The sequence below is a fragment of the Plecotus auritus genome, assembly GCF_963455305.1.
Source record: "Plecotus auritus genome assembly, chromosome: 7".
Lineage (NCBI taxonomy): Eukaryota > Metazoa > Chordata > Mammalia > Chiroptera > Vespertilionidae > Plecotus > Plecotus auritus.
In genome coordinates, this window is record NC_137774.1 from 132,644,347 (window position 1) to 132,669,381 (window position 25,035).

The window sequence follows — 25,035 nt, forward strand, 5'->3', positions numbered from 1 at the left end:
ATCGATGAGAGAGAAACATCGATCAGCTGCCTCCTGCACAACCCCCACTGGGGATGTGCCCGCAACCAAGGCACATGCCCTTGACCGGAATCGAACCCGGGACCTTTCAGTCCGCAGGCCTTTCAGTCCACAGGCCGACGCTCTATCCACTGAGCCAAACCAGCTAGGGCAGAAAATGGAGACTTTCAAAAATCTCCTCAGAGACTGTTGCAGCCCAGCCAGTGTGGCTCAGCAGTTGAGCTTTGACCCAGGAACCAAGCGGATGCTGGTTGATTCCCCATCAGGGTACATACCCAGGTTGCCAGATTGATCCCCAATAGGGGGCGTGCAGGAGGCAGCAGATTGATGATGTTCCTCTCTCATGGATGTTTCTCTTTCCTTTTCTCTCTCTCTAAAAATCGTTAACAGATTGTTTTAAAGTATTGTATATTTTAATTTAATTAGAGAGGCAAAACCTTTCTAAAACCTTTCCACTGAGTTTTCTTAACAGAAAGGTTAACTCAAAATCTGAGTGTACATAACACAACCAGGATAGGAGTGGAGGGGGAAAATATATATCAATATCAATTTTATATATTCTCATGGAGTATATATCCATTGCTAATAAGACTAGGCCCCTAATTTAAGAGGATTTAAAAAAATTAATTTGATCCTAAAGAGTTGACTGATGAAGAAAAACATGTTGAACAACCCTCTAGCCTCTTCATTAATTTGGAATTTGGGTCCCCTGGGGTGTTATAAAGGAGTATTTTCATTTACATTGTGGGGGCTAAAAAAAATATTAATACTTTTCTTCCTACCTTCTAAATTCTTCTAGGCTGGACTAATAACCAAATTAACAAAGACAGATTAACAGGAGAAAATAAAAGTTTAATACTGCCCATGTGGAATTCACATAAGCTTGATAATTCCATGAAAAATCCAAAGTCAGTGAGGTAACCTTGGGTACATAAGACATTTTTGAACAAAGGAGAAAGGCGGGGAGCAGGGTGTTAGATTTCAGAAGTGAGAATGGGTGATTGAGAGGTTGTTGAGGAAGAGTGGAACACACAAGGCAGGGAAATCCTGGCTAGACATCTCAGAAACAGTGGGACACAGGGAGTATGTAGCTAACAGGCACCTACCTACCGGCCTGAAGCCCTCTTATTTACCAGCCTTAACCACATTAGGCTAAGGCCCTGTCCTAAGATCTTCCTGAAGCAGTTTTCTGTCTGAATCTCTTGCAGAAAAGGGGGGAAGGTCACAGGTTCTTTCTGAGTCTTGTCTTGTTGCAGAAGACCAAAGAAAACCAAGCAACGCTTTAAAAGAAAAGGAGGGACACTTTTTATTTACGCCGGCGGACTCGGAATAGCTTTCCAAATCTGAGTGAAGAAACATGCAGGGGGCTTCTCTGTATATCTCCCTGTGGTCTTTGTCCCGAAAATACGGATTATGCTTCGGGTCCTTTTCACAGGCCTTGTAAGCAGGCCCCCAGGTGTTGTGGGTCTCCAGGCCATATCTGGTGGTTTGGCCTGGTGCCAGTGTTAATAACCCTCTCTCTGGGGCAGTTCACTGTTCACAGTTTTATGGCCTCTGTAACAGGCTCTGCAAGACCAGTATCTGGGAAGGAGGTAGTGACTTAATTATAGGCTATCAAGAATGTACACTGAACTTGCTGGCATGGATTCCAATTGCTAGCCCCCCAAATATCCAATTACATTGGAATTAGCCCTTTTTAGCCTTCTCAGTTTCTTAATAAACAGCTTAAAATCAATATCCCAAGAAGGCAGCTTCAGAGTGGCAAAACTTTGGCCCCTTCAGTATTATCTATACTTAAAACACTTGACAAGCAATAAGGTATTGTGAAATGGATTAAAGGGAGAGTCTTTAAAATACTGAGGCAAAACTCTTAAACCACCATATGAGTCCTGAAGAATCATTAGCCTTTTGTACTTTCAAAATTACTGGTGGTGCACTCTCCCTCCTGGGAGCATGCCCATCCTTTTCCCTTCCCCCTGTTCGTCCACCACAGGCGTGCATCTCCTAACCTTTAAGGGACCCCATGAGGCTTGCAACCAGGGAGCAATGGGCAATGGCAGCTCCTCCCGGGCTAACCCCCTGAGCCTGTCCCCAAGGCTCCCTTTTCTCTGACTTCTTAGTGAGTCAAAGTGGCCCAGCTGGGTTCATTTTCCCACCTAGTCCTTCTCCTGTTCCTCTATCCTAGGCCCTTCCTTGTTTCACTGTCCCCAGCTTTAATAAATATCCTGAGAGAGAGAGAGAGAGAGAGAGAGAGAGAGAGAGAGAGAGAGAGAGAGAAAGAAAGAAAGAAAGAAAGAAAGGTGATCATTACAAACAACAGATTTCTCCAGTTTCCTAAAAAAAATCTTCCCTAAAAATCTTAACCAGGTAACACAATATTAGGTTATTTGCAGCCATTACGTGAATTAGGAAAAATAAAAGTACACGAAAAAAAATTCCTCTCAATAGCTGAGAGGAATTAGTGGAGTTACATTCAATTTTCTTTCTGCCTTTGGGTAAAGAGATAAAAAGAAAACTATTTCAAGGAGTTATTCCTTCAGTCCAAAGCAAGAGAGAAGGAGGCGGTGCAGAAGAAGGCAGCCAGAGGGGATTCCGGAGAGAGAAATACCAACCTTTATCTCAGAAGCTTTAGAGAAAGAAAGGGAAAGGGAGATAGCTGAGTCAAAGTGTGACAGGATAGTAAGAAGCTAGAAAAATTCCTGGGCAAGTGGAATGGGGAAACAGACGAGAAAATTAAGGCCAAACAGTGTGGGCAGCTTACAGCCAGCTTGTGAATCACAAGACCTTATCTTCCCCAACCAAGGACACTTGGGAGAAAATGGTTTAAATCCTCCTCCCTAATCAGAAAATACCTGCTTAAATCACCCTGCCCGGGAGAGAGAGAACAAAGACCCAATTAATGCCATGTGTGCCAGCTAAATCCAAGGACAGATGAAGTTGGGGGACAAATAACAAAACCCCATTAAAACCAGACACACCTAAGGTAAAAGTAAACCAGACCAAAGAATAATCCAAACCTCCCCTACACACTCATTTTGATGCATCAGCATATTACAAATGCACCCGGAAAGCATGCCCATCCTTTGAATAGTCTATGAAACCCTCCCCTAAGATTTTCGCCTGCAGAAAAAAGGGATTAAAAAGTCCCCAGGACAAAGACTCAATGTGGGTTTGTTCTAGAGCACTCCCATGCGCCTTCCAGGGCATGAACTTTTATTTCTTTTTTTAAATGCATTTTTATTGATTTCAGAGAGAAAGGGAGAGGGAGGGAGAGAGAGAAAGAGAAACATTAATGATGAGAGAGAATCACTGTTCGGCTGTCTCCTGCACACCCCACACTGGGGATGGAGCCTGCAACCCAGGCATGTGCCCTGACGGGGAATCGAACCATGACCTCCTGGTTCACAGATCAAGGCTCAACTACTGAGCCACACAGGCTGAGCAAACTTTTTATTTCTAAGGGTCCCCACTGAGAAGGCTAAAAAGGGCTAATTCCAATGTAATCCTGATATTTGGGGGCCTAGCAATTGGAATCCATGCCACCAAGCTCAGTGTACATTCTTGATAGCCTATAATTAAGTCACTACCTCCTTCCCAGATACTGGTCTTGCAGAACCTGTTACAGAGGCCATAAAACTGTGAACAGTGCACTGCCCCAGAGGGAGGGTTATTAACACTGGTGTCAGGCCAAACCATCAATAAAATGGAAAATGGAATTGATAGATTCTCTGACAAGGTTGAGTACCAACACCTGGAGGCCTTCTTGCAAGGCCCTTGAAAAGGACAGGAAGCATAATCCATATTTTCAGGACAAAGACCACAGGGAGATATAAAGAGAAACCCCCTGCATGTTTCTTCACTCAGATTTGGAAAGTTATTCCCTGAGTCCGCCTGTGTATTAAACAGTGTCCCCCCTTTTCTTTAAAGCGTCGCTAGGTTTTTCTTTGGTCTTCTGCAACACCACAAGACCTGCAACCAGGGGAGCAGTGGGCAGCTGCCTGGGCTCACCCCCTGATCCAGTCTCCAAGTCCCTTTCTTTCTCTGACTTCCCAGTGAGCTAAAGCAGCCCCACCTCGGCTCACTCCTTTCCTATAAGATTTCTAGAGGGCCAAAGCAGAGCACAGCCTGGGCTCTCCCTGCTGTTTCTTCTACCCTAATTTCTTCATTTGTTTCACTGTCCCCTGCTATAATAAACATATTCTCAAACCCACCTGGACTCCTATTGTGAAATCTTCCCTACACAAAGTCAAAAACCCACACACTACAGGCCAGCCTGAGGCAGACCTTCTCCTGACAGGTCCCTGTCTGGCAACAAAAGAGAGGTCATCATTTGCTGTTTAAATTAATAGAAATTTGACCTGTTTTTGTAGCTTGAGAATGATTCAATAGAAAGTGAGGGGGAGCCAAGTTTGCCACCCCAAAGTATGCCTTTTTGGGATCTTGTTTTAAGCTTGTTATTTTTAAGAAACAAGAGACTCATGAAGAACCTTTTAGTTCCCCGATTACCTGTTTAAAGGAATTAAGATAGAAAGAACTGCTCCTTAGCACAAAATAAACTAAGTGTGGCAGATAGGGAGGAACCAGGCAAAGAAGTTGTTTTGTTAGACAGCCCTCTGAGTGGCCCAGCAAGAATTTGCCAAATGTTTGCTCCTTCTCATGTATCTGTGAATTGCCTACTTCCCCTTTGAAGTCCAAACCACTACCCCCCTTTCTTCGTAGCTCAAGATGGCATATAAGTCTTAACTGCCCTATTTGTCTTTGGGTCCCATATTCTTATGGAACCCCTGTCTGTACATAGTAAGTTCTGTAACCTGTCTCATGTCAATTTGATTATTAGACCAGCCAGAAGAACTAAGAGGGAAAAGAGGAAAAAATTTCCCCTCCCCTTTAAAATGATTGGGAGACAGAAAATCAAGGTGACAGGTCATGGAATTAGACATAGGATGAGGCACAATGGAAGGATTAGTGTTAAAAAGGAAGATGAATATTTTTTATCTTAACTTGGGCATTTCAAGGGAAGATAAGGGTTCAAAGCAGGCGCTCTGGAGTCTGGAAGCTGCTGATGTGCTCACCAAAACTAGGGAGTAAAGAGAGAAAGAGGGCCACAGAAAGCCAGACATCCAACAGAGAGTGGCAAGGGGGTGGCCAGGGTGGCAGTGGTGCAGCAGCAGCCTGGCGCGATCCAGCCATTTGCGAGACAAAGAGGGCTCTTGGGAAAATGGAATTGATCGATTCTCTGACAAGGTTGAGTACCTGAGAAAAAGAATTATGACAGGCAGATAGACAAATGGAGAAAAATCAAGATTGGGTACACAGCTAACCATGCAAATAGTTAATACATGTTAGGTGCTGTCCTAAGTGCTTTCATATGTATATAACTTATTAAACCTTCTCATTTTATAGAAGATGAGACTAAAATGCAGAGAGATGAAGTCACAGCCTCAAAATCACAGATTGCGTAAGTGGCAAAGCAAAGATCTGATCGAGGGTCTGGCTCAATCCCTACCCCTAACCACTAGAACAGGCGTCCTCAAACTACGACCCATGGGCCACATGCGGCCCGCCGAGGACATTTATCCGGCCCGCCGGGTGCCGCTGCCTGTCCTGCTTTAGCAGCCCACTCGTCCTGGGCCCGCAGTGCGCATAGGAATTTGTTCATAGTTTTTTTTTAAACTATAGTCCGGCCCTCCAACGGTCTGAGGGACAGTGAACTGGCCCCCTGTTTAAAAAGTTTGAGGACCCCTGCACTAGAATATACTGACTCTCCAGGAAAAGGGGATAGGACTGAAAAATAAGAAAGTGTTAAGAAAGAGATGATCTCATTATATAATAATTTTTATTAGCAATAATTACATAAATGTTGACTATTACCTTTATGAAAACTGTGATATACATTGGCAAGAGGGCAGATGGGAGAGCTCAGTGGTTAAGCTTCCAGCTTAACATAACACAACATAAAAGATGATACACAATAGGCCCTGGCTGGGTAGCTCAGTTGATTGGAGTGTTGTCCCAATATGCCAAGGTTGTGGGTTTGAGCCCTAGTCAGGGCACATACAAGAAGCAACCAGTCCTATATAATAAAAACGTAATATGCAAATGGACCAAACTGTGGAATGATCAGTCGGTGGGGGGTGGGACTGGTGGGGGGCGTGGCTGGCAGGGGGCGGGGCTGGAGAGCAGGCAACGCCAGGCAGAGGGAGGGGATGGTCATCATGGGGCAGCAGCGATCAGTGGTGGAGGGGTGATGGGGGGGCGATGGCAAGCAGCTGGTGCCATCCCCTGATCAACCCACCCAGTCCCCTCTGGCAGAGGGAGGCCAGGAGTGGGCCTAAGCCGTTGGTCGGACATCCCCTGAGGGCTCCTGGATTGCGAGAGGGTGAAGGCCAGGCTGAGGGACCCCCCACCCCCACCAAGTGCACAAATTTTCATGCACCGGGCCTCTAGTGAATGCATAAATAGGTGGAACAACAAATCAATGTTTCTCTCTTTCTCTCCCTTCCTCCCCCCCTCTCTCAAATCACTAAAAAAAAAAAAAAAAAAAAAAAAAAAGATAATACAGAATATAATCAACAGATCAGGAAATAATAATATTCAGTGAAAGAATATTATTTGAAAATGTGAAAGGGAAGCTGCAAAAATAATTGATAATGGTTGCTTTTGAGGAGGGGACTGTAAGGTAGGTTGTGCAGAAGGAAGATGCTATTTTTCATTTTGTATTTTAAAGGTTTTTGATATTTAAAAAACATTGTGTATATATTAATTTAATATAAATAAAGGAGAATTCAGTTACCAGCAGGAGTGGGGTGGGGGCACTATGGGGCTCTGATTATTTTTTGCTTGGGGCCCCAAATTTATAGCTATTTGTTTGTAAATGAATACTTTATTGTTAACTTGTAATTGAAATTAATTAAACTTCCACTACTAGATTGAGGTCTCTAGAGACTTTACAAGTGAATATTAGAGAAATTTCCTCCTCTATATTTAAAACCCAATAGAACACATCACTAGGCTTTTTTTTTTTTTAAGTTGAGGTTTTAGGGAGGAAGAAGAATTAATTTTATTTGTTTTTAAGCCAATCTTGAACTGGAAATTAAGTTTGTAATGAAGCCTAGCTCAGTGGTTGAGCATTGACCTATGAACCAGGAGTTTTCTAAATTCATTAAAGGTAAAAAAAAAAGTGGGTGTCTATGGTTATGCTTTTTTCTGTAATAACATATATATGCCACTGTTGTTTTTAGTTCGGGGTGTGGTGTTTTTAAAGTCAACATTGAACTCTCCTTCCTAAGAAGGGGAAAAAAAATCTTCAAATTCAGGAGGGAAAATACCAAATTATAAGATGGTTATTTATAATGTTATATATACATATATCATTATATTGTATAAAAAGAACTAATTCAGTTAATTTAAGAAAACTTTTGAGGGGAAACTATTTCACATGGACCGCCAAGAGCTACAGTCTTATTAAAACAGGTCTATTACTGCTTGTTCCTGAAACAGCCACTTCAAAAGAGATGGACTGCAAAACTACCTACCTGTTAGGAACACCATGTACAGCAAACAGCTTACTTAAGTCTGCAGAGTACTTAAGTTAAGGTGCCGCTGTTTTATGTCTGTTGACATTACCTCTATTCTTATTAACCTACCACAGATGCAAAGGATGCTACCAACAAGACCTTAAATAGTAACGGCACAGCCCCCAGAGCCAGGAAGGTGGCTGCACCTCCAGACAAGGCCACATTCCTCTGAGATCTTCCAGCAGGAAGAGGGGAAGCAACCTGCATAGATTATTTAACATCTTTTAAACTTGCTTATCAATAGCAGCCAGGCCTACTAATTTAGTCATGCTTAGGAAGACAAGGCATTGTACTGCTTTGTTTGTAGGGCTGAGTTTATCTAATCCTTGGAGGATGTCTTATCAGCTCCCTTTTGCAGATGATAAAACCGAGGCTCAGAGGTCACCCAGCCAGTTCTTGGTACAGTTGAAAATTGCAAGTACCTGGCTCTGAAAGCTCAGGCTTCCATTACTAGTTTTTTTGTACCTTGGGGCACAGTCTACAAATCCCCAGGTTATTTTATTAAGACTTGTGTTCTCGCCCTAACCGGTTAGGCTCAGTGGATAGAGTGTGGGCTTGCGGACTCAAGGGTCCCGGGTTCGATTCCGGTCAAGGGCATGTACCTTGGTTGGGGGCACATACCCAGTAGGGGGTGTGCAGGAGGCAGCTGATCGATGTTTCTCTCTCATCGATGTTTCTAACTCTCTATCCATCTCCCTCTCTGTAAAAAAAAATCAATAAAATATATTAAAAAAAAAAGACTTGTGTTCTCTTTCTCTGCAAGGCTGACATCGATATAGTCACGGAATTTTCCTATGTTGGCATCGATTTGGTCAAAAGAGCATGGGATTCAAGGGCAGGAGGCCTGAATCCTACCACCAGTTCTGTCTCCAGCTCTGTGTTCCCTGGGTTTTCCGATTTCGTGAACCCCAGTTTCTGTCAAAGGCTAAGAGGCCTCAGAGTCCCAGCCTGCTCAAACATATGTAGATTTCATATCTTCCCTTTCCCTGGAAGCTGCCTGGCTCTTCCCACAGGGTGGGAACTCTAGGTGAGTTAATGAGTTAGTGAGAGGTGGGGCCAAAGTGACAGTTGCAGCCAATAATGAAGTTCCCTGAAGTCCTGGTGAGAGGTTTGGCTTTTCATGAATCGTGGGCGGCCGCCATGCAGAATTGCCACACTGGCCTAATACTGTTTATACTGTTTACAATTTTTTAATTTTAAAAAATTACTAATTTTTTTAAATTTTTAAATTATTAGAAATTCTTTTTAGAGTCAACTCTCTTCATTTCTATGGCTGAGTAGGGCCCACTCCATTACTTCTCTTCCGCTAATTGCCTTTCCTCATAGTCTCCGCCTCCTAAACTGCCCAGCCAGTCACTTCCTTGCCAAAGACTCTGTCTGGAAGCCACTCAGGGTCAAGCCTTGGGCCATGTGCCAGATCACACAGGTGGGTTCTGATTCCAGTCCCAGTTTTGCTCCTTCCTTCAGCTTTGCCGTGAAGCTTTGAGCAAGTTATTTAACCTGTATGGACTTCACTTTCCTCTTTTCTAAAATGAGTAGGCACAGTAATGCTGATTTAAAAGTGTTAAGATAGGATAAGGGTCTGGCAGTTCCTAATGAATACTTGTTAAATGTTAAAATATATCACAGTATTTTGCAGAAGCAGCTGTAACAGGATGAGCTAGATGGGGACCCAACTTAGTAAGTTAACTGCAAAGGAGAAATCAACATGCAGTTAACCAAATAGTGTATCTAAGCAATGGCTAAGCCTCCCTTTGGGGAGACAGAGCAGAGCTTTGGATGTGAATTCCTTATCTCCTTTGCTTGCTGCAAGTAAATTAAACTACCTCGCCACAACCATGCCTAGTTCTTGAATGGAACACCCCAAGCAGTGAACTCAAGGGATTGGGTAACAAAAGGGCTTGGGGCAAAGTTCTTCCTAACAGAAATCCTTCTTTGCATAAGTGGCTGTGAGGAGAATATTTGGGTAGGGAGAAAAACTAGGGGCACCCCTCTCTGCTTTCTGAATGCAACAAGCAATTATTGGGGACCCCCTTTTTAGTAAGGTCAGATGAGAGAACGCAGGGATGCAAACTGAGTCCCTGGGCCGGGGATGCGCTCTCTGGCGGATAAGGGAGGAGTGATGTGATAATACCGAGTGATGTGAGCAAAGGGCTCTCGCTGGATCTCCCAAAGTGCCCTGGAAATCAGGGCAGAACAGCCTAGTGCCGGATCCGAGGAAGCTTGGGTAGAGACGGCTTTCCCAAAAGTTGGCAGATGAGGAAGGAAAAGGGATTTCAGGGACAGGGATCCGTGGATATCCCGGTAGACGCGAGACAGAGCGCAGACCAACACCCGGCGTCCCCACAGCGTCGATGGAGTTCAGGACACCCGGGAATCTCTGCACTAAAGGCTCCACGCTTTATTGGAGTCGGCAACCAGCATTTTCGCGGGAGCCAGGGAACCGAGGGGCGCACAGCCGGCCGGCCCCTCCGTTGGCGGACTTCGGAGCCTAATCCCACACCGGGAAGTGACAGCTGCGGCCAGCGGCCTGACGCCAGCGGAAGTGCTCGCCGAGACCGAGCCTGCTCCGCCGCCTGACGCCCGGGAAGGGGCGGGAGCGGGGCGGGGCTGGTAGAGGGCGGGGCTCGAGGGGGCGGGCGGGCGGGGCGGGGCCTGTGGCGGCCGGTGGGTTTTGGATAGGGTTGTTTTCACCCAGGCCCTAGTACCTGGCGCACAGCTAGGGGAAGACTACCTGTGGTGGAGGTTTGCGCTTGTGCGGACAGGGGCACTCGAGGCCGGCGGGAGCGAGGACTGTCGGAGGGGAGCTGGGAGCAAGCAAGGGCGCCCGTGGTCCTCGGCCGCCGCGATGTCAGCGCAGTGCTGTGCGGGCCAGGTGAGCTGGGCTGGGTGCCGCGCGGGGGTCGACGGATCGCGCGATGGGGCCGGGAGCTTGGGCACCGCGCGGGCTTCCCTGGGTGTGCACGCGAGCTCTGAGGTGGAAAATGGTGCGGATGCTGGGTCGCCCGGGGCAGATCCCCCGCCGCCTGGGTTACTGCCTCGGGCCTGAGCGTGGCGCTGGGCAGTCGGGGAAATCCAGTGTCGCGCGGGCGGGCGGGAAGGGACACGGGGAAGCCCGAGGTCTCCCCTACCGGCCTTAAGGACTTCGCTGGGGCGAGGTGGGCAGGACTTGGTGGAAGATCCCTATTGCTCCTGGCGTGTGTCATCTCCTCCCAGGACACAAATGAGTTCCGTAGCCCACCCAGGAAAAGACACATCTCCTTTCCCATGCTCTGAACAAAACTCGGGTCCTATGGCCCATGCAGGTTGCGTTTGGCATTTTGCAAGCATAGAGCATTGGCTCGGTACCTTCGGGAACGTCTCCAAGCCTGGTTTCCGAACTACAGTGCTCAGGTCTAGGCGCAGGGAAGGCGAAGCCCTGCCTCCTGCGTTTCCCGACCCAACCCTGGCGGGGCGCAACCGCGGCTGCCTGGGTAGAGCCAGAGCCTCTCCGTCCCGGGTTGAAACTGAACTTGCCCGAGCCTGTTTTGTAACTCTCATTTGTTAAACTCTTGGTGTCTTAAAACATATGCCCGTTTGGAATAGGCGTCTCCTACCGGTGAGTGGTGCATCACGGCAGAATAATAGGTTTAACCCTTTAATGTTAATTTCTAGCTCATTCCTGCAGTTAGAAAAAACGAAATAGGTAAAGCCCTGCCGGTGTCGATCTTCCTCCTCCCAGCCCATACTGATTATTAGCTTGGTGTGTTTCCACAAAAGAATCTTAACTCTGGGGGCATTCAGGGTCAGAGATGTTCTTGCTTCCTAATACATTCAGCTTTTTTTTTTTTTTTATATATATATTTTTTATTGATTTTTTACAGAGAGGAAGGAAGAGGGATAGAGAGTTAGAAACATCGATGAGAGAGAAACACCGATCAGCCGCCTCCTGCACACCTCCTACTGGGGATGTGCCTGCAACCAAGTTACATGCCCCTGACCGGAATCGAACCCGGGACCTTTCAGTCCGCAGGCCGATGCTCTATCCACTGAGCCAAACCGGTTTTGGCTAATACATTCAGCTTTTGACAACGGAGGCCAGCTCCTAAGTGATGGAGAGGTTAAATTGTTACAGGTTTCTGAAACCTTCTGATTGTACTATACTGGCAGATAATCTGCAGATAATCCAACCTCTTTGGAGTGGCCACTGGAGTTATGGCTTGGTTTTTGAGGTTTCATACTGTACTTGGCATGCATTCAAGCTGGCCTTCAGAGATGAGAAAATGTGAGGTGTAATGGCTTGCCCTGAGTTAGGCAAGGAGAGAGGATGCTTCTCACCTTTCTGGGGCTTCCCAGACCAACGTGGTTCTGAAAAAGCTATTTTCTGAATGTTCTGAATCTCAAGAAAGCTTTGCAAATCTTTGTTGTTTTGAGATACTTTCCAATTTGATGCAATACTTTTCATTAATAGTAATTACATTACAGATATTTTGGAGCATCTTCACCAGTTCTTTGAAAGCCCCGTGAGCCTTTCTGTCACTCCAAGTAGCTAAGTGAGAGCTCTGAAAATTACCACCGGTGCTCAAGTGGGTCCCGTAAAAGAATTATTGGTATATCTGATATTGTGGTAGAATTTAATGACTTCTTTCTAAAATCCCCCTGTCAGGACTTTGGAAAGAACCCAATCCTGGCCATTCATCACAGAATAGTTATCTTCTGCTTTCTTGGGACTGTTGAGACATCACTGTGGTTGGTCTCAAGGCTGAGGGGTGATGACACTATGACTTTATTCGTATGGAGTGACTGATAAGCTTGCATTTAAAAAACTCAGAGACCAGCAGAAACTTAGTTGTTTGTTTGAGCACCTATGAACTGTTTTTACTCACAGCACTTCTGACATCAATTGTATGGGGTTAGTTGGAGTGCCTTTCCCCCCTTTACACTAAAAGTTGGTGGTTTGATTCCCCATCAGGACACATACTTAGGCTGCGGGTTCCATTCTCACTCTGGGCCCATGTGGGAGGCAACTGATCAGTGTTTTTTCTCTTTCTCCCTCCCTCTCTAAAAATCAATAAAAATGATTGAATGAATGAATACCTACCTATCTACCTACCTACATACATACATAAATAAATAGGGTCCCCACTTACCCCAGGCAACCGATTACTCAACTTTCTGGACACCAACTGGATGTCCAACAATTCAGTTCAATTCTGACACTAACCATCTGGAGTTAGGAGTTAGTATTCCACAGGTTAAAGGCTTAGTTCCACAGGTCTGGACCCTTCCATACCCCACCCCATTTCAGCTACCATTCACAAGTCCTGGGCCTCCCCTATGGGGGATGAAGACCAGATATATATGTCTTTTTATATTACAAAACGGCAGCACCTGCTATGTGCCAGGAGCTGGAGATGTGGTAGTGAGGCAGATGAATATCTCTGCTCTCAGTGGTCTTCCCAGGTGGTGGGGAGTGCAGGTGTGGGAATGAGAGATTCGGTTTTTGGCCTGAGTAATTGGATAGATGATGGTGTCATTTATTGAGATGAATAGGAGGCTGATAGGCAAGAGGACATTTGGCAGGGAAAACCCACAGTGTTTTTTTTTTTGGCTCTGCTACATTTTTATTAATTTATTTGTTTGTTTTGATTTTTAGAGAGGAAGGGAAAGAGAGAGAGAAACATCAATCCGTTGCCTCCTAAACGCACCCTTATGGAATCGAACCTACCACCCTTCAGTGTATGGGATGATGCTCCAACCAACTGAGCCACACTGGCCAGGGCTTTGCTACATTTGAGATGCCCATTAAAAAAGCTAAATATCCCGCCAAAACCGGTTTGGCTCAGTGGATAGAGCGTCGGCCTGCGGACTGAAGGGTCCCAGGTTCGATTCCGGTCAAGGGCATGTACCTGGGTTGCGGGCACATCCCCAGTGGGAGGTGTGCAGGAGGCAGCTGATCGATGTTTCTCTCTCATCGATGTTTCTAACTCTCTATCCCTCTCCCTTCCTCTCTGTAAAAAATAAATAAAATATATTTAAAAAAAAAAAAAAAGCTAAATATCCCAAACAAAAAAAATTGAAAAAGTCACCAGTTAGATATTTAAGTTGTGAGAAATTTGAATTTGGCGATAGACATTTTGGGGACTTTGAAGACCATCAGGAACAATGTGTAACCCAGAAAAGAGCCTGGGCTTGGACTTAGGTCTGGGTTTGATTTGGGAAGTCTGGACAATGAGGGCTGGTGTGACTGCACTTGTTACTTATTCTCTTTTAACCTCAGTTTTCCTCAACTGTAGAATGGGTGTGATAATACTTGTTAGGCTCATGTGATAACAGTCTCTAGTACAAGGTTTGGCACAGCGTAAGAAACTCCCCAAATCTTAGTTTGTTAGTGGCCATTATTCACCTGTACCTGGATAGTCTTCAGGTCATCTTATTTTATTTAAAAACATTTTTATTGATTTCAGAGATGAAGGGAGAAAGAGGGAGATAGAAACATCAATGATGAGAGAGAATCATTGATCAGCTGCCTCCTGCATGCTTCACACTGGGGATCAAGCCCGCAACTGGGCATGTGCCCTGACAGGAATCAAACCATGACTTCCTGGTTCCTAAGTTGATGCTCAACCATGGAGCCATGCCAGCCTGGCTTTATTTATTTACTTATTTATTTTTTCATTGATTTTGCTATACACTTAGGTTTTGATTAGGCTTTTGGTTAATGGATGCTAATGGAAGCAGACATTAGAGGAGAGAGATCACTCAACACCTTCTGGGTACCCAGCACCCAGGTAGGCCTCAGGGAACTAGATGTTGAACCAAAGACCTTGCTTGCTCTCTTGGAACTTATGGGGTAATTGGGGGATGCAAGTGTCGGGGAAGCTAGCTACAGAAAATGACAGTCCATACTGTCAGAGGGGAAGTGAGAGGTGTAATTAAGAAATTCTAGATAAACCTTCCAAGGCAATTCAAGAATAAGGCTTGGCAGGCTTTACTCTAGGCAAGTGTAAACAGTAATGGTAATAAGAACAATAGTTTTAAGTCTGTTTCATGCCTGAAGTGTTTTGTCTGTTTTTTTTTTTCTTTCTTTTTCCCTTTCATTTTTTTTTTTTTTTACAAACCTTTGTGTCAAGGGCTGTCAATAGATCCCAGCGAGGGAGCTGCTCTGCTACCTACGAAACCCGACCCAGAAGCAGGTTGTCTACGAATAGTTTAGCACCAGGTTCCCCATGAACGTTAGCGCCAGGTTCCCCACAAACGTGCGTTGTGTGGAGGGCGTGGGGGCGGCCCCCTTTCCGGCCCCACCCCGTTTCCCAGGACGAAGGGCTCTCCGCACCGGACCCCGGTCCCGTTGCGCGGCAGGGCGCGCCATGCCGGGTGTGCTGTCTGTTTTTATATACATTGTGTCATTCATTCTTCACAACACACCTAAGGGGTGGGTAATGTTTTAATTGGCCTCCCTTTGCAGCAAGACAAAGACATGAACTTGACTGATTTTTGGTGGTGGAGCAAAGCCTTGAACACTGGTCCACCTGAGAGATGGAGCACTTGACTACTATCCTGATTTTTCTTACTACAGTATACATAAATGATAATGAGTATCACTTGCTCATTGTCACTAATAGTGGACCTACCTCAGTTTTACACAGTGATTAGGCTGTTTTGTTAGATATTGGTGGTTGCCAGTAGTTATGGATGGATAAAGTTTAGCTTCTTTCTCATGACCTGCTCCAAGTTCTAAAGAAAGCAGGTCTCAGACCACATTCTGCCACATATGCAGACGTAATTGGCAGGCAGCAGCCTGACGCGAGACCTCATGAAGTCCCAGCCCTTGGCCCTCCTTGGTACCCTGCACAAATTGCCTATTCACCTGAGGCAGATGGGACACGTTCTAGTAGGGAGAACTTGACTGAGACTGCCAATCAGCAGAACCACATGGATGGATCGAGTCTGTGGTGCCATTCTCAGGCTGAAGACTCAGTCTGCCCTCATAGCCAGTTCAGTAAGAATAGAAATGCCCAGGCTAAGGTATTTCCAGTTGGATCATATTATTTGATCACTGAGATTTCCCCCAATGAAAGCCCATTTCTAATCTATACTAATAAAAGGGTAATATGCTAATTAGGGTGGATGTCTTCCAGACGACCTTCTGGAGGTCCTTCTGACCTTCTGGAGGTCCTTCCGGACAAAGCCGCAGCAGCTGTGAAGGGCCCCGGATCAGGCAGGCAGTGGCAGCAGCAGCAGGGTAATGGGGGCGGCACCTTCCCCTGATCTGCCATGTCACCTCCCGCAGAGGGAGGCCAGACTGTGGCTTAGACAGGGCGAGGCAGAGGTGGTTAGGGGCGATCAGGCAGGCAGAGCAGTTAGGAGTGATCAGGCAGGCAGGCAGAGGGGTTAGAGGCGATCAGGCAGGCAAGCAGGCAAGCAGTTAGGAGCCAGCGGTCCCGGATTGTGAGAAGGATGTCCGACTGCCAGTTTAGGCCCGATCCCTGTGGGTTTGGGATTGGGTCTAAACTGGCAGTCGGACATCCCCTGAGGGATCGCAGATTGGAGAGGGTGCAGGCCTGGCTGAGGGATCGCCCTTCTCTCCTCCCCCACCCCCCCCCCGCCGCATGAATTTTGTGCACTGGGCCTCTAGTGTTATGTTAATTAACAAAGCCACAAATGCCACCTGGGACTACCCATTGTCCAAGATAAATAAAGCCAGACTTTAAGGATTGAAACAGATTTTATTCCGCAACCACTGACAGTAGGGGAAAAAGCCTTGCTCCATTTTGATTTCCATGGAGGTGACTGAGAGTTTTAAAGGGAGAATGAGGGAGTGCAGAGGACAAGCAAGTGGAGGCCCAAGTAGTAGTAGGGAAGTGTGAAGTTACAAAGGCTTGGTCAGTGTACACATGATTAGGCCAGCTGTGTCTGCTAGCAGGCTAGTTAGGGTTCTCTCCTTCCACAGAGACTGGGAGATTAATCCTACCCCCTTGATGATTACATTTCAAAGGCATGGCTTTTGGGTTCTTGAGAAAGACACTCCTGCACTGTAGGAAATACATTTCGTACATGTCAAAGGGACAGGGAGGGATTCACAGTTGTAAGCCCCTTTTAATAAATGTTTTAAGAAAGGGAGGCCTGTCTTACGTGTTGACTAGAACAAACACTAAATTTCTTTTGACAGCTCCGAGCTTTAAAGTTTGGTCAAGTCTCTTCATGCAGGGGTTTGGGCGGAGTTGCTATGTGCCAAGAGTTCTCCCAGATTCCCCTGGTTAACAGACCCTGGGGTCATTCAAGTTCGAGGTACCTGAAGCTCATGCAGGAGACGGCTTTGAGGGTGGCCTGCGTTACTGTTAAATGTTAGCTGGAATGGGTTTTCCTCATCAAGGCAACTGTCCACCTCTCGACTGTAGCTTAAAATAGACACACACACATGCCTATGCACATACACACACACAATCCATGGAGACTTCTTTAAAGATTAAAAATTACACACCACACAAGAGTAAGGCTTTCCCTGAAAAGTCTTTCCTTCTCTATAACAACCCAAATCTCTACTTCCCAGGCCAACCTCAAGAAGCATTTTTTAAAAAATATATATTTTATTGATTTTTTACAGAGAGGAAGGGAGAGGGATGGAGAGTTAGAAATATCGATGAGAGAGAAACATCGATCAGCTGCCTCCTGCACACTCCCTACTGGGTACGTGCCTGCAACCAAGGTACATGCCCTTGACCGGAATCGAACCCGGGATCCTTGAGTCCGCAGGCCGATGCTCTATCCACTGAGCCAAACCTGTTAGAAGCATTTGCTCAGCAAGGTCCTTCCTTTGTTTTGAAAGTTCTCTTGGAACTTGCACTTAGACCTGTGCACACTACCTCGTACTTGGTCCTCTGAAGCACTGGAGTTGTTTCATGCTTACTGCATGTATGTGTTTCTTCTCTCCTAGACAGAGTACATACTGTGGCCTCCTTGAAGCCCCTGTCCAGTGTTTTTGCTTACAAACGCTTTCCCCCTATAGCTCTTTGTTTATAGTGATCGGAAATATTAGGTCATCCGCATATTATGTGTTGCTTACACTCTTGGAAAGAATTCAGGGTGGACACAACAAAAAGTTCTCTCTTTCCATGACTGATGCTTTTTTGAACAATTTAGGGTATTTGTGAAGGACGTAGGGAAAAAAAAATCACATATCATCCAGAGAGAACCATGTTTTATATTTTATAATGCAATTATATTTAATATATATAATCTTACTTTGTACAATTGGGATTATGTTGTAGATGCTATATTCAATCCTGCTGTTTTTGCTGAATTTTTATGGGATGATCAAGGAAGTTTTTAACATGCACTAAGCCAATCCTTTACAACCATTAATGTTTTCTGGGCTTACAGTGAGATAGTCCCTCTACCTTCAAACATGACCAATTTCTCCAGAGGTGTTATATAAAGTTTAATGTGTGAAAGTCAGTTTGTAGGTTTATGTGTTAATAGGTTTGTGTGTTTCATTTCCCAAAAGGCTAAAAATAATGAAGAAAATACCTAATTATACCCTCCTCCTTTTTTTTTTCTTCTTTTTTTTATTTTTTTGTACCTCCTCCTTTTTTTTAAAAAAAATTAAGACTTTATTTTTATAGCAGTTCTAGGTTTACAGAAAAATTGAGCATAGAAGTAGAGTTCCCATATACCTCCTGTCCCTACCCCCTAGTACACAGTTTTCCTATTATCCTCCTGCTTTAGTGTGGTGCATTTGTTATAGCTGATAAAGCAATATTGATATATGCTTAACTAAAGCCCATAGTTTACATTAGGGTGACTCTTTATTTTTGTCAGTTACAGTTGACATTAAATATTATTTTACATTAGTTTCAGGTATACAGCATAGTGGTTACATACTTCCACCCCTTTTAAATGTCATCATCAACAATATATTTCAACTTTGATCTTTTTCTTTATAGTTACTTACACAGAAAGTATAAGTCTAGATAGTGTATGAGTCACTGTTTTCCTTTGGTATAAAGGTGCCCATCTTTGTTATATTTAGTTTGAGTCCTGCGCTTCCTACCAGTATTGGCACTTTTATTTTTCTATTCATTTTTATAAAACAGGCAAAATGCAGTAAAATGCACACATAGTTGCTCTCCCACGGTGGTGACTCGGCTGGTGTTGAACAGTTGCGCTGATGCAGAAAGAGTGGTTTGCAGAGGTCTTTGTGTAGTTAGCCAAGGTCAGGTTGTTGGAAGGATGAGTTGTCACTGACCTTGAACAGTAGATAAAGTGAAAGTTGCCCTGTTAGGTGGAGAGTTCTCAAGAGGTTGCTTTTTTTCAGATTTGTTTCCTTGGGCTGCTTTATAGTTTGACCTGGAGAGTCAACCAATGGCTTTGGGCTGCAGCAAGTCTGAGTGGGATGACTTTGCTGGGAGGGCTGAGGAGGCACAACCTGTAGGGAGTGGAAGGCAGCCACTGACTCATCTCTCCTCTTCTCTCACTGATGAGCTGAAAGGCAACACCCTCTGCCCTTGGCTTGGTGCTATCCATTTTCTGTGTAAATATCACCTGTAGATTTCCCACAGACAGTGAATATCTAGGCGTGAGTCAACTCTGAGCCATGGAAGCTTTTCAGTTTCCCGGGTGTTTTCATGTAAAGCTCATTTAGAAGCCTCAGATTGTGAAGAGCCCTCATGACGGCATTGTCTGCTTGTGTTTCAGAGTACCTGGCCAGTTTGTCAGTGGTGGTCAGGGTTGCCTCTGGCTCGAGACAGTACTCTGCATCCTTAGTTCCTGTCTTGTAGGATGAATTCAAACAAGAGACAACAAATAGCAGCAAAAGCAGGTGAGAATTTATTGCAGAAAAGGAATACACTTAGATATAGACTGAGTGAGTAACTCAGCTGGCTGAAACCAAACCAAGTGCCAGGCTGGGAATGTCCCTAAGTAAGCCTCCCCCTCCTTTATTTCACAAACAAACAAACAAACAAACAAACAAACAAACAAAACTTCAAGCTATAAGTCTCCTTCATCCAGGTGTTATGCCACTGGTTAGACTACATTCTGGAGGGGCTCAAATCTTCTCACATAGGGGTCTGTTGCCTTCATTGTCTCATTTTGGCTTGTCTCCACTCTCACTTATCCCCTCCAAACCCTAACTGCCTTACCCAGCTCATATCTTTGTAGCTGGTTACTCTAACAAAGTCGTCTATGATAATTTGGCATTAAAAAGGAAGCCATCACATAAGCAGAATTAGCCATTGGACTCAATTCTATTTTATCCTTTGACTAAGCTACTTTCAGTATTTTAATTTGTAATTATAAAGATCCTGAGTTCTCTTAGTGTCCTGAGCAGCATTGTTAGTAAATTTTCATTACATATTGCTGTTGTCAGTTCTAATTTAGGGTTGAGATTGGATGCTGAGGGCACTATCATCGTTACAAATCTAAACCACTGATTGTCCCTCACGATCAGGTTTTCCAGGTAGTCCAAAGTAAACCTTTGTGACCTGAGTTAAAATGTATTTTAAAGCATTCCTAATGACGATATCCTCTTATCTCCTAGCTTGCGTATAAATGATATTTTAAAATGTTTTAGGACATAATTTGAGAGTCAGTGTAATGTGTGTGTAGGAAATTCAAATACTGGATTAGTTTGATTACATAAAACATCTGTTTGAATTTTAAAGAAAACAGGATTTTACTTTTGGCTTTTCAAATGTAGTTTGCCTTGTGAGATTACAGTTGAGCTAATGTTTAAGGAAAGCAGCTGTTACAGAAAAACTTAGAGTTTTTATCACAGAATAAATTTTGAAACAATTTGTGGGTTTGAAGTAGGGTTTACACTAGATAGTAATTAGACAGCATTCCTTCCACCTTCTCACCCCCATGAAAACTGACTAGTCAAAACAAAAGGGGGAAAAACACACTCAGATCTGATTTGTGCAGCGATAACCAGGAGAGATGGAAAATCAGACTTCTGTTTACACGAGATCTTTATGGGATTTATTTTCTCTTTTTTGTTGTTATTGTTCTCATTGTATCTCAGTAATGTTACCAGGGCCGAGTCCCCTAATGTTCTGATCCTTAGTGTGTGTGATTCACCAAAATGGGGGAAGAATTCAGTCTTTTGTTCTTGACTCCATGCTCGTTGAACTCTGGTGGCGGTCGCAGAAACAATGGCAGTGTTTTGTAACCATAGTAATGAAAATAGCATTCTCTGAGAATATGAATTTTCTTTGGTTTGGTAGCATTATTCATAAGGATCCTAATACATTGTCAATTTATTTCTTTTGCTGTTTGGGAAAAAAAAAGACATGTAACAACCCCTAAAGCGACATGTCCATTAATGAATATTCATTGGGTGCCTAGCATAATAAAATCCAAAGGCAGCAGGAGGCCGACTTTTATGCTGCAGAGCAACTAATCAATTGATGCTGGATTTCCGTAGTATAAAATTTCTCCTGGGGCAGAACTTCTTGGCAGACCCTATTGAGGTTTGTGTACCTTAGCTTTGGACCTTTTATGCCTGGGAAAGGGAAGGAAGCAGTGTCCCTTGGAGGAGACATTCCCCTGGGAGTAAATGAGCCTGCGTGGGGGAGCGCGGGAAGTGCTGAGTGCCTGGGAATGGGCTCCAGGGGTTCCATGCAGCCCTTCAGTGCATAGTTGTGTCTGGGTGTATTCGGAACACCTTTCTCTGGAAGAAGGTCCTTAACCCATTCTCAGCTTCTCAAAGGCATTTTATGACTGCAGGAAAGACCCCAGAGGACACCAATGTAAAATAAAACAGAACAAAACAAAACAAACCCCAATGTAGAATGCAAAGGGAAAGACCATCAATGGGGACATATTCATTCATATAAAGGCAGACAGTCCCTGTTGGAAAGAAAGAAAAAGAAAATTGAGTGAGAGTACAGCCTGCCTGGAGAGAAAGAGCCTGGGGCGTGGGAGCTGGGGGAGAGCTCTTGGCTCTGTCAGGTGACACTGAGAGGTTAGCAAGAGGGAGACCCAGAATCCTGGGAGTGGGGGCAGTTTGGCAGCCTTGGTTTTCAGGGAGCAGAAGCTACAATGCTGTAGGTTGGCGGGGGTGGGGGGGGGGTGGGGGGTGGGGGGGGTGGGGTACTGGGGAGCTGAGGAACTGGGGCCAGGGAGGGTAGGTTATTATCTTTTAAGACGGTGGCAATACAGGGGGAGACCTTTAACTAGCATGTGGGGGTTCTGTGGGATGTGGTTTGGGGTTGATTTTAGGGAGGGATCTGAACAGGTTGTCAAAGTGGAGGAGGAGCAGGCTACAGGCTGAGCACATTTGGGACTGGCCTTGTTGGGATTTGGAGAAGAGGCTTGGACACTTCTGTCTCCGAATTGCAGGATGCTGGAGTTCATTTACTCCTAGCTGACCTGTACCTGCTAAATTTTAGTCTGGAGATAGCCTCTGTCCCCTGGATTTTTTTTCTTTTTCCTTCCTCCTTCAACCCCACCCTACCCCTCATTTTTCTGTTTAAGTTTGTTGAACCTAATCCCCTGGGATTTTATTCTTATCTGGAAAATTCTGGAGAAGCAAAACTAGTTCTGGAGAGATCCAGGTTTTGCTATTTGTATGGTGATTGTTGAGGCAGATTGTGGAATCAGAGAAACTTTTGGCAGAGACTTTCAAGGGCATCCCTTTTAACTCCTCATCTGAAGCTTAGATGTGTTTTATAATGCCCCTCCTATGTGTACATCTGGTGTGTTTGAACCACTCCCATGTTGGGGTGCTCACTGCTGTTCCCAGTCTTGTTTTCTGAGCCTTGGTTTCTTTGTTCATCAAAAGGGGAAATTTGCCCTAGCTGGTTTGGCTCAGTGGATAGAGGATTGGTCTGCGGACTGAAGGGTCCCAGGTTTGATTCCGGTCAAGGGCATGTGCCTCTGGGTTGTGGTCTTGATCCGCGCCCCCCCACCCCCCCAATTGTGGTCTCAATCCCCAGTGGGGGCGTGCAGGAGGCAGCCGGTCAATGATTATTTCTCATCATTGATGTTTCTATCTCTCACTCCCTCTCCCTTCCTCTCTGATATCAATAAAAAATATATATATATATATTTTTTTAAAAAGGGGGACATTTGTGTCTTGGGGTTGATTTTTAGGGAGGGATCTGAACAGGTTGTGGTTGTTGAAAGGGACAATCCAATATTAAGACCCCGTGTTATCTGTAAAGTGGGGTTAACTGAGGAAAAGCCGTAATAAAGAAGATAAATCATTTATTTGAGCAAAAAGAGTTGCAACCTGGGGAGCACAGATTCAGGTAGCAAGTTAAGTTGTGCTCTTAACAGAACAAAGAAAGACAAGGTTTATAAAGGCAAAAATAGCAAGTGCAATTCCTCCATGCAAATGAAGGATTGCTGGCTAGGTTAAAAAGGATGGGTTAGTTGTAATATGCAAATGAGAGGTGAAAACTACAAGGAGGGAAGGAAGTCGAGTCCCATGTATGTCCATGCAGCAGTTGTTCCAGGATGTTTATGTCTCCGCCTTGAGCTGAGTGTAGCAGCAGGTCAGCAACTTAATAGCAGCTCTGAGAACTGAGGCCCAGGATGTTCACAGGCCCCACTTTAATAGCTTCCCTGCTCTGTTTTAACTGACTCTCTTAGCAGTGTTTATTTCATTTTATTTTCTCCACTCAGTGTCATTGCAGGTATGTCAGGGTTCAAATGCAGGAAACTGAGGCCACTCTAGTTATTTTAAGAAGGGAATTTAATGTTGGGAATTAGCTGTTTAAGAAATAAAAGAACTAGAGGAGCAAGAATCAGGAGACTCCTGGGTTTAAGAATACACCACCATAGCAGTAATCCAGAAGTCTCGAAGTCAAAGCTGCTGAGGCCACCATGACTGCCTCTTGACACCCACACAGCTGGTGGCTTTACATCCACCTCCCTCCCCCAGTCTAGCCGTTGCAAATGCCTATCCTGTCCTTGCCTGGCAGCAGACACCAGGAGGGTGGCCCTAACAGCCACGAGTCTGGGAAATGTGGTCTCACGTCCAGATTCTTCAGTTTTGGAAGACTCATAGAAGGAGGTGGGAATGGAGCAGAGAGACAGTCATGAACCACAGACTATGAGGAACTAATATGATAAACTCTACCCTTGTGAGTACTGTACTTCCTGCCCATCATGGTTTGATTTAGAAGAAGTGTTGAGAGGGCTGACTCTCTAGGCAGGAAGATGGAAGTGTATATCTTATAAACCGGTTTTCCTCCCTCTAGTCCCTTTACTGCATGATCATTTTTCCACACCACCAAGCAGGTTGATCTTTCTGCAAAAGTATAGTTCAATCACGTCGTCCCCTGATTGATTTGACGATCCTGATGGGGGTTAATGTAATGGATTTTTATTTTATTTTATTTTATTTTATTTTATTTTATTTTATTTTATTTTTTGGTAATCCTCACCCAAGGATATGTTTTCCATAGATTTTTAGAGAGAGTGAAAGGGAGGGAGTTGAGGGAGGGGGAGAGAGAGAGAGAGAAACATCGATGTGAGAGAGACATCGATTGGTTGCCTTCCATACTTGTCCTGACCTAGGCCAGGGATTGAACCTGCAACCCAGGTACATGCCCTTGACCAGGAATTGAATCCTCGACCCTTTGGTGAGAGGGCTGACCTAACCACTGGATAGGGCATGGATTTTCTTTTCACTCTTCACCCAAGGATATGTTTTTATTGATTTTTAGAGGGAGAGAGAGAGAAGCATCAATCAGATGCTTCCCGTCCACACCCTGATATGTGCCCTGACCAAGAATGGAACCCGTGACCTTTTGGCACATGGGACGACACTCCAACCAACCGAGCCCACCAGCCAGGGCTGTAATGGATTTTCTAAATGCAAGTCCTTTATAGAAATCTGTTAGGGATTTGTATCAAGACAACTTATATTCTAAATAACAAAGTATGTAATACATGTCCCCTCAGTCATACCTGATACTAGTAATTTGTGTTCTTTTTTGTTATTGTTGCTGTTAATCCTCACCTGAGCATATTTTTCTATTGATTTTTATTATTTTTAAAATGTATTTTAATTGATTTTAGAGAGGAAGAGATAGGGAGAAAGAGATAGAAACATCAATGATGAGAGAGAATCATTGATCGGCTGCCTCCTGCACTCCCCATACTGGTGATCAAGCCGGCATCCTGGGCATGTGCCCTTGACCGGTCGAACCCGGAACCCTTCAGTCTGCAGGCCAACGTTCTATCCACTGAGCCAAACCGGTTAGGGCTCTATTGATTTTTAGAGAAAGTGGAAGAAAGGAAGAGAGATAAAGAGAGAGAGACATCGATGTGAAAGACACATTGATTGGTTGCCTCCTGCTGGCACCTGATTAGGGCCAGGGATCGGGCCTGCAACGGAGGGAGGTATGTGCCCTTGACCAGAATCAAACCTGGGACTCTTCAGTCCTCAGGCTGATGCTCTATCCACTGAGCCAAACCGGTAGGGTGTGTGTTTTTTCTTTTTTTAATT

The 25,035-nt window shown here is 44.8% G+C and overlaps 1 protein-coding gene across 1 annotated transcript in view; it reads left to right on the top strand.

Annotated features, from left to right (window-relative positions):
• Positions 1–10,242: 10,242 nt before the first annotated feature.
• Positions 10,243–25,035, top strand: part of SERINC5 (serine incorporator 5) — a 101,487-nt gene continuing 86,694 nt past the window's right edge. Inside the window, exon 1 of the mRNA XM_080680193.1 lies at positions 10,243–10,470. Coding sequence (XP_080536319.1) covers positions 10,444–10,470 — 27 coding nt within the window. The 5' untranslated portion in view covers positions 10,243–10,443. The remainder of the gene's footprint in view (positions 10,471–25,035) is intronic.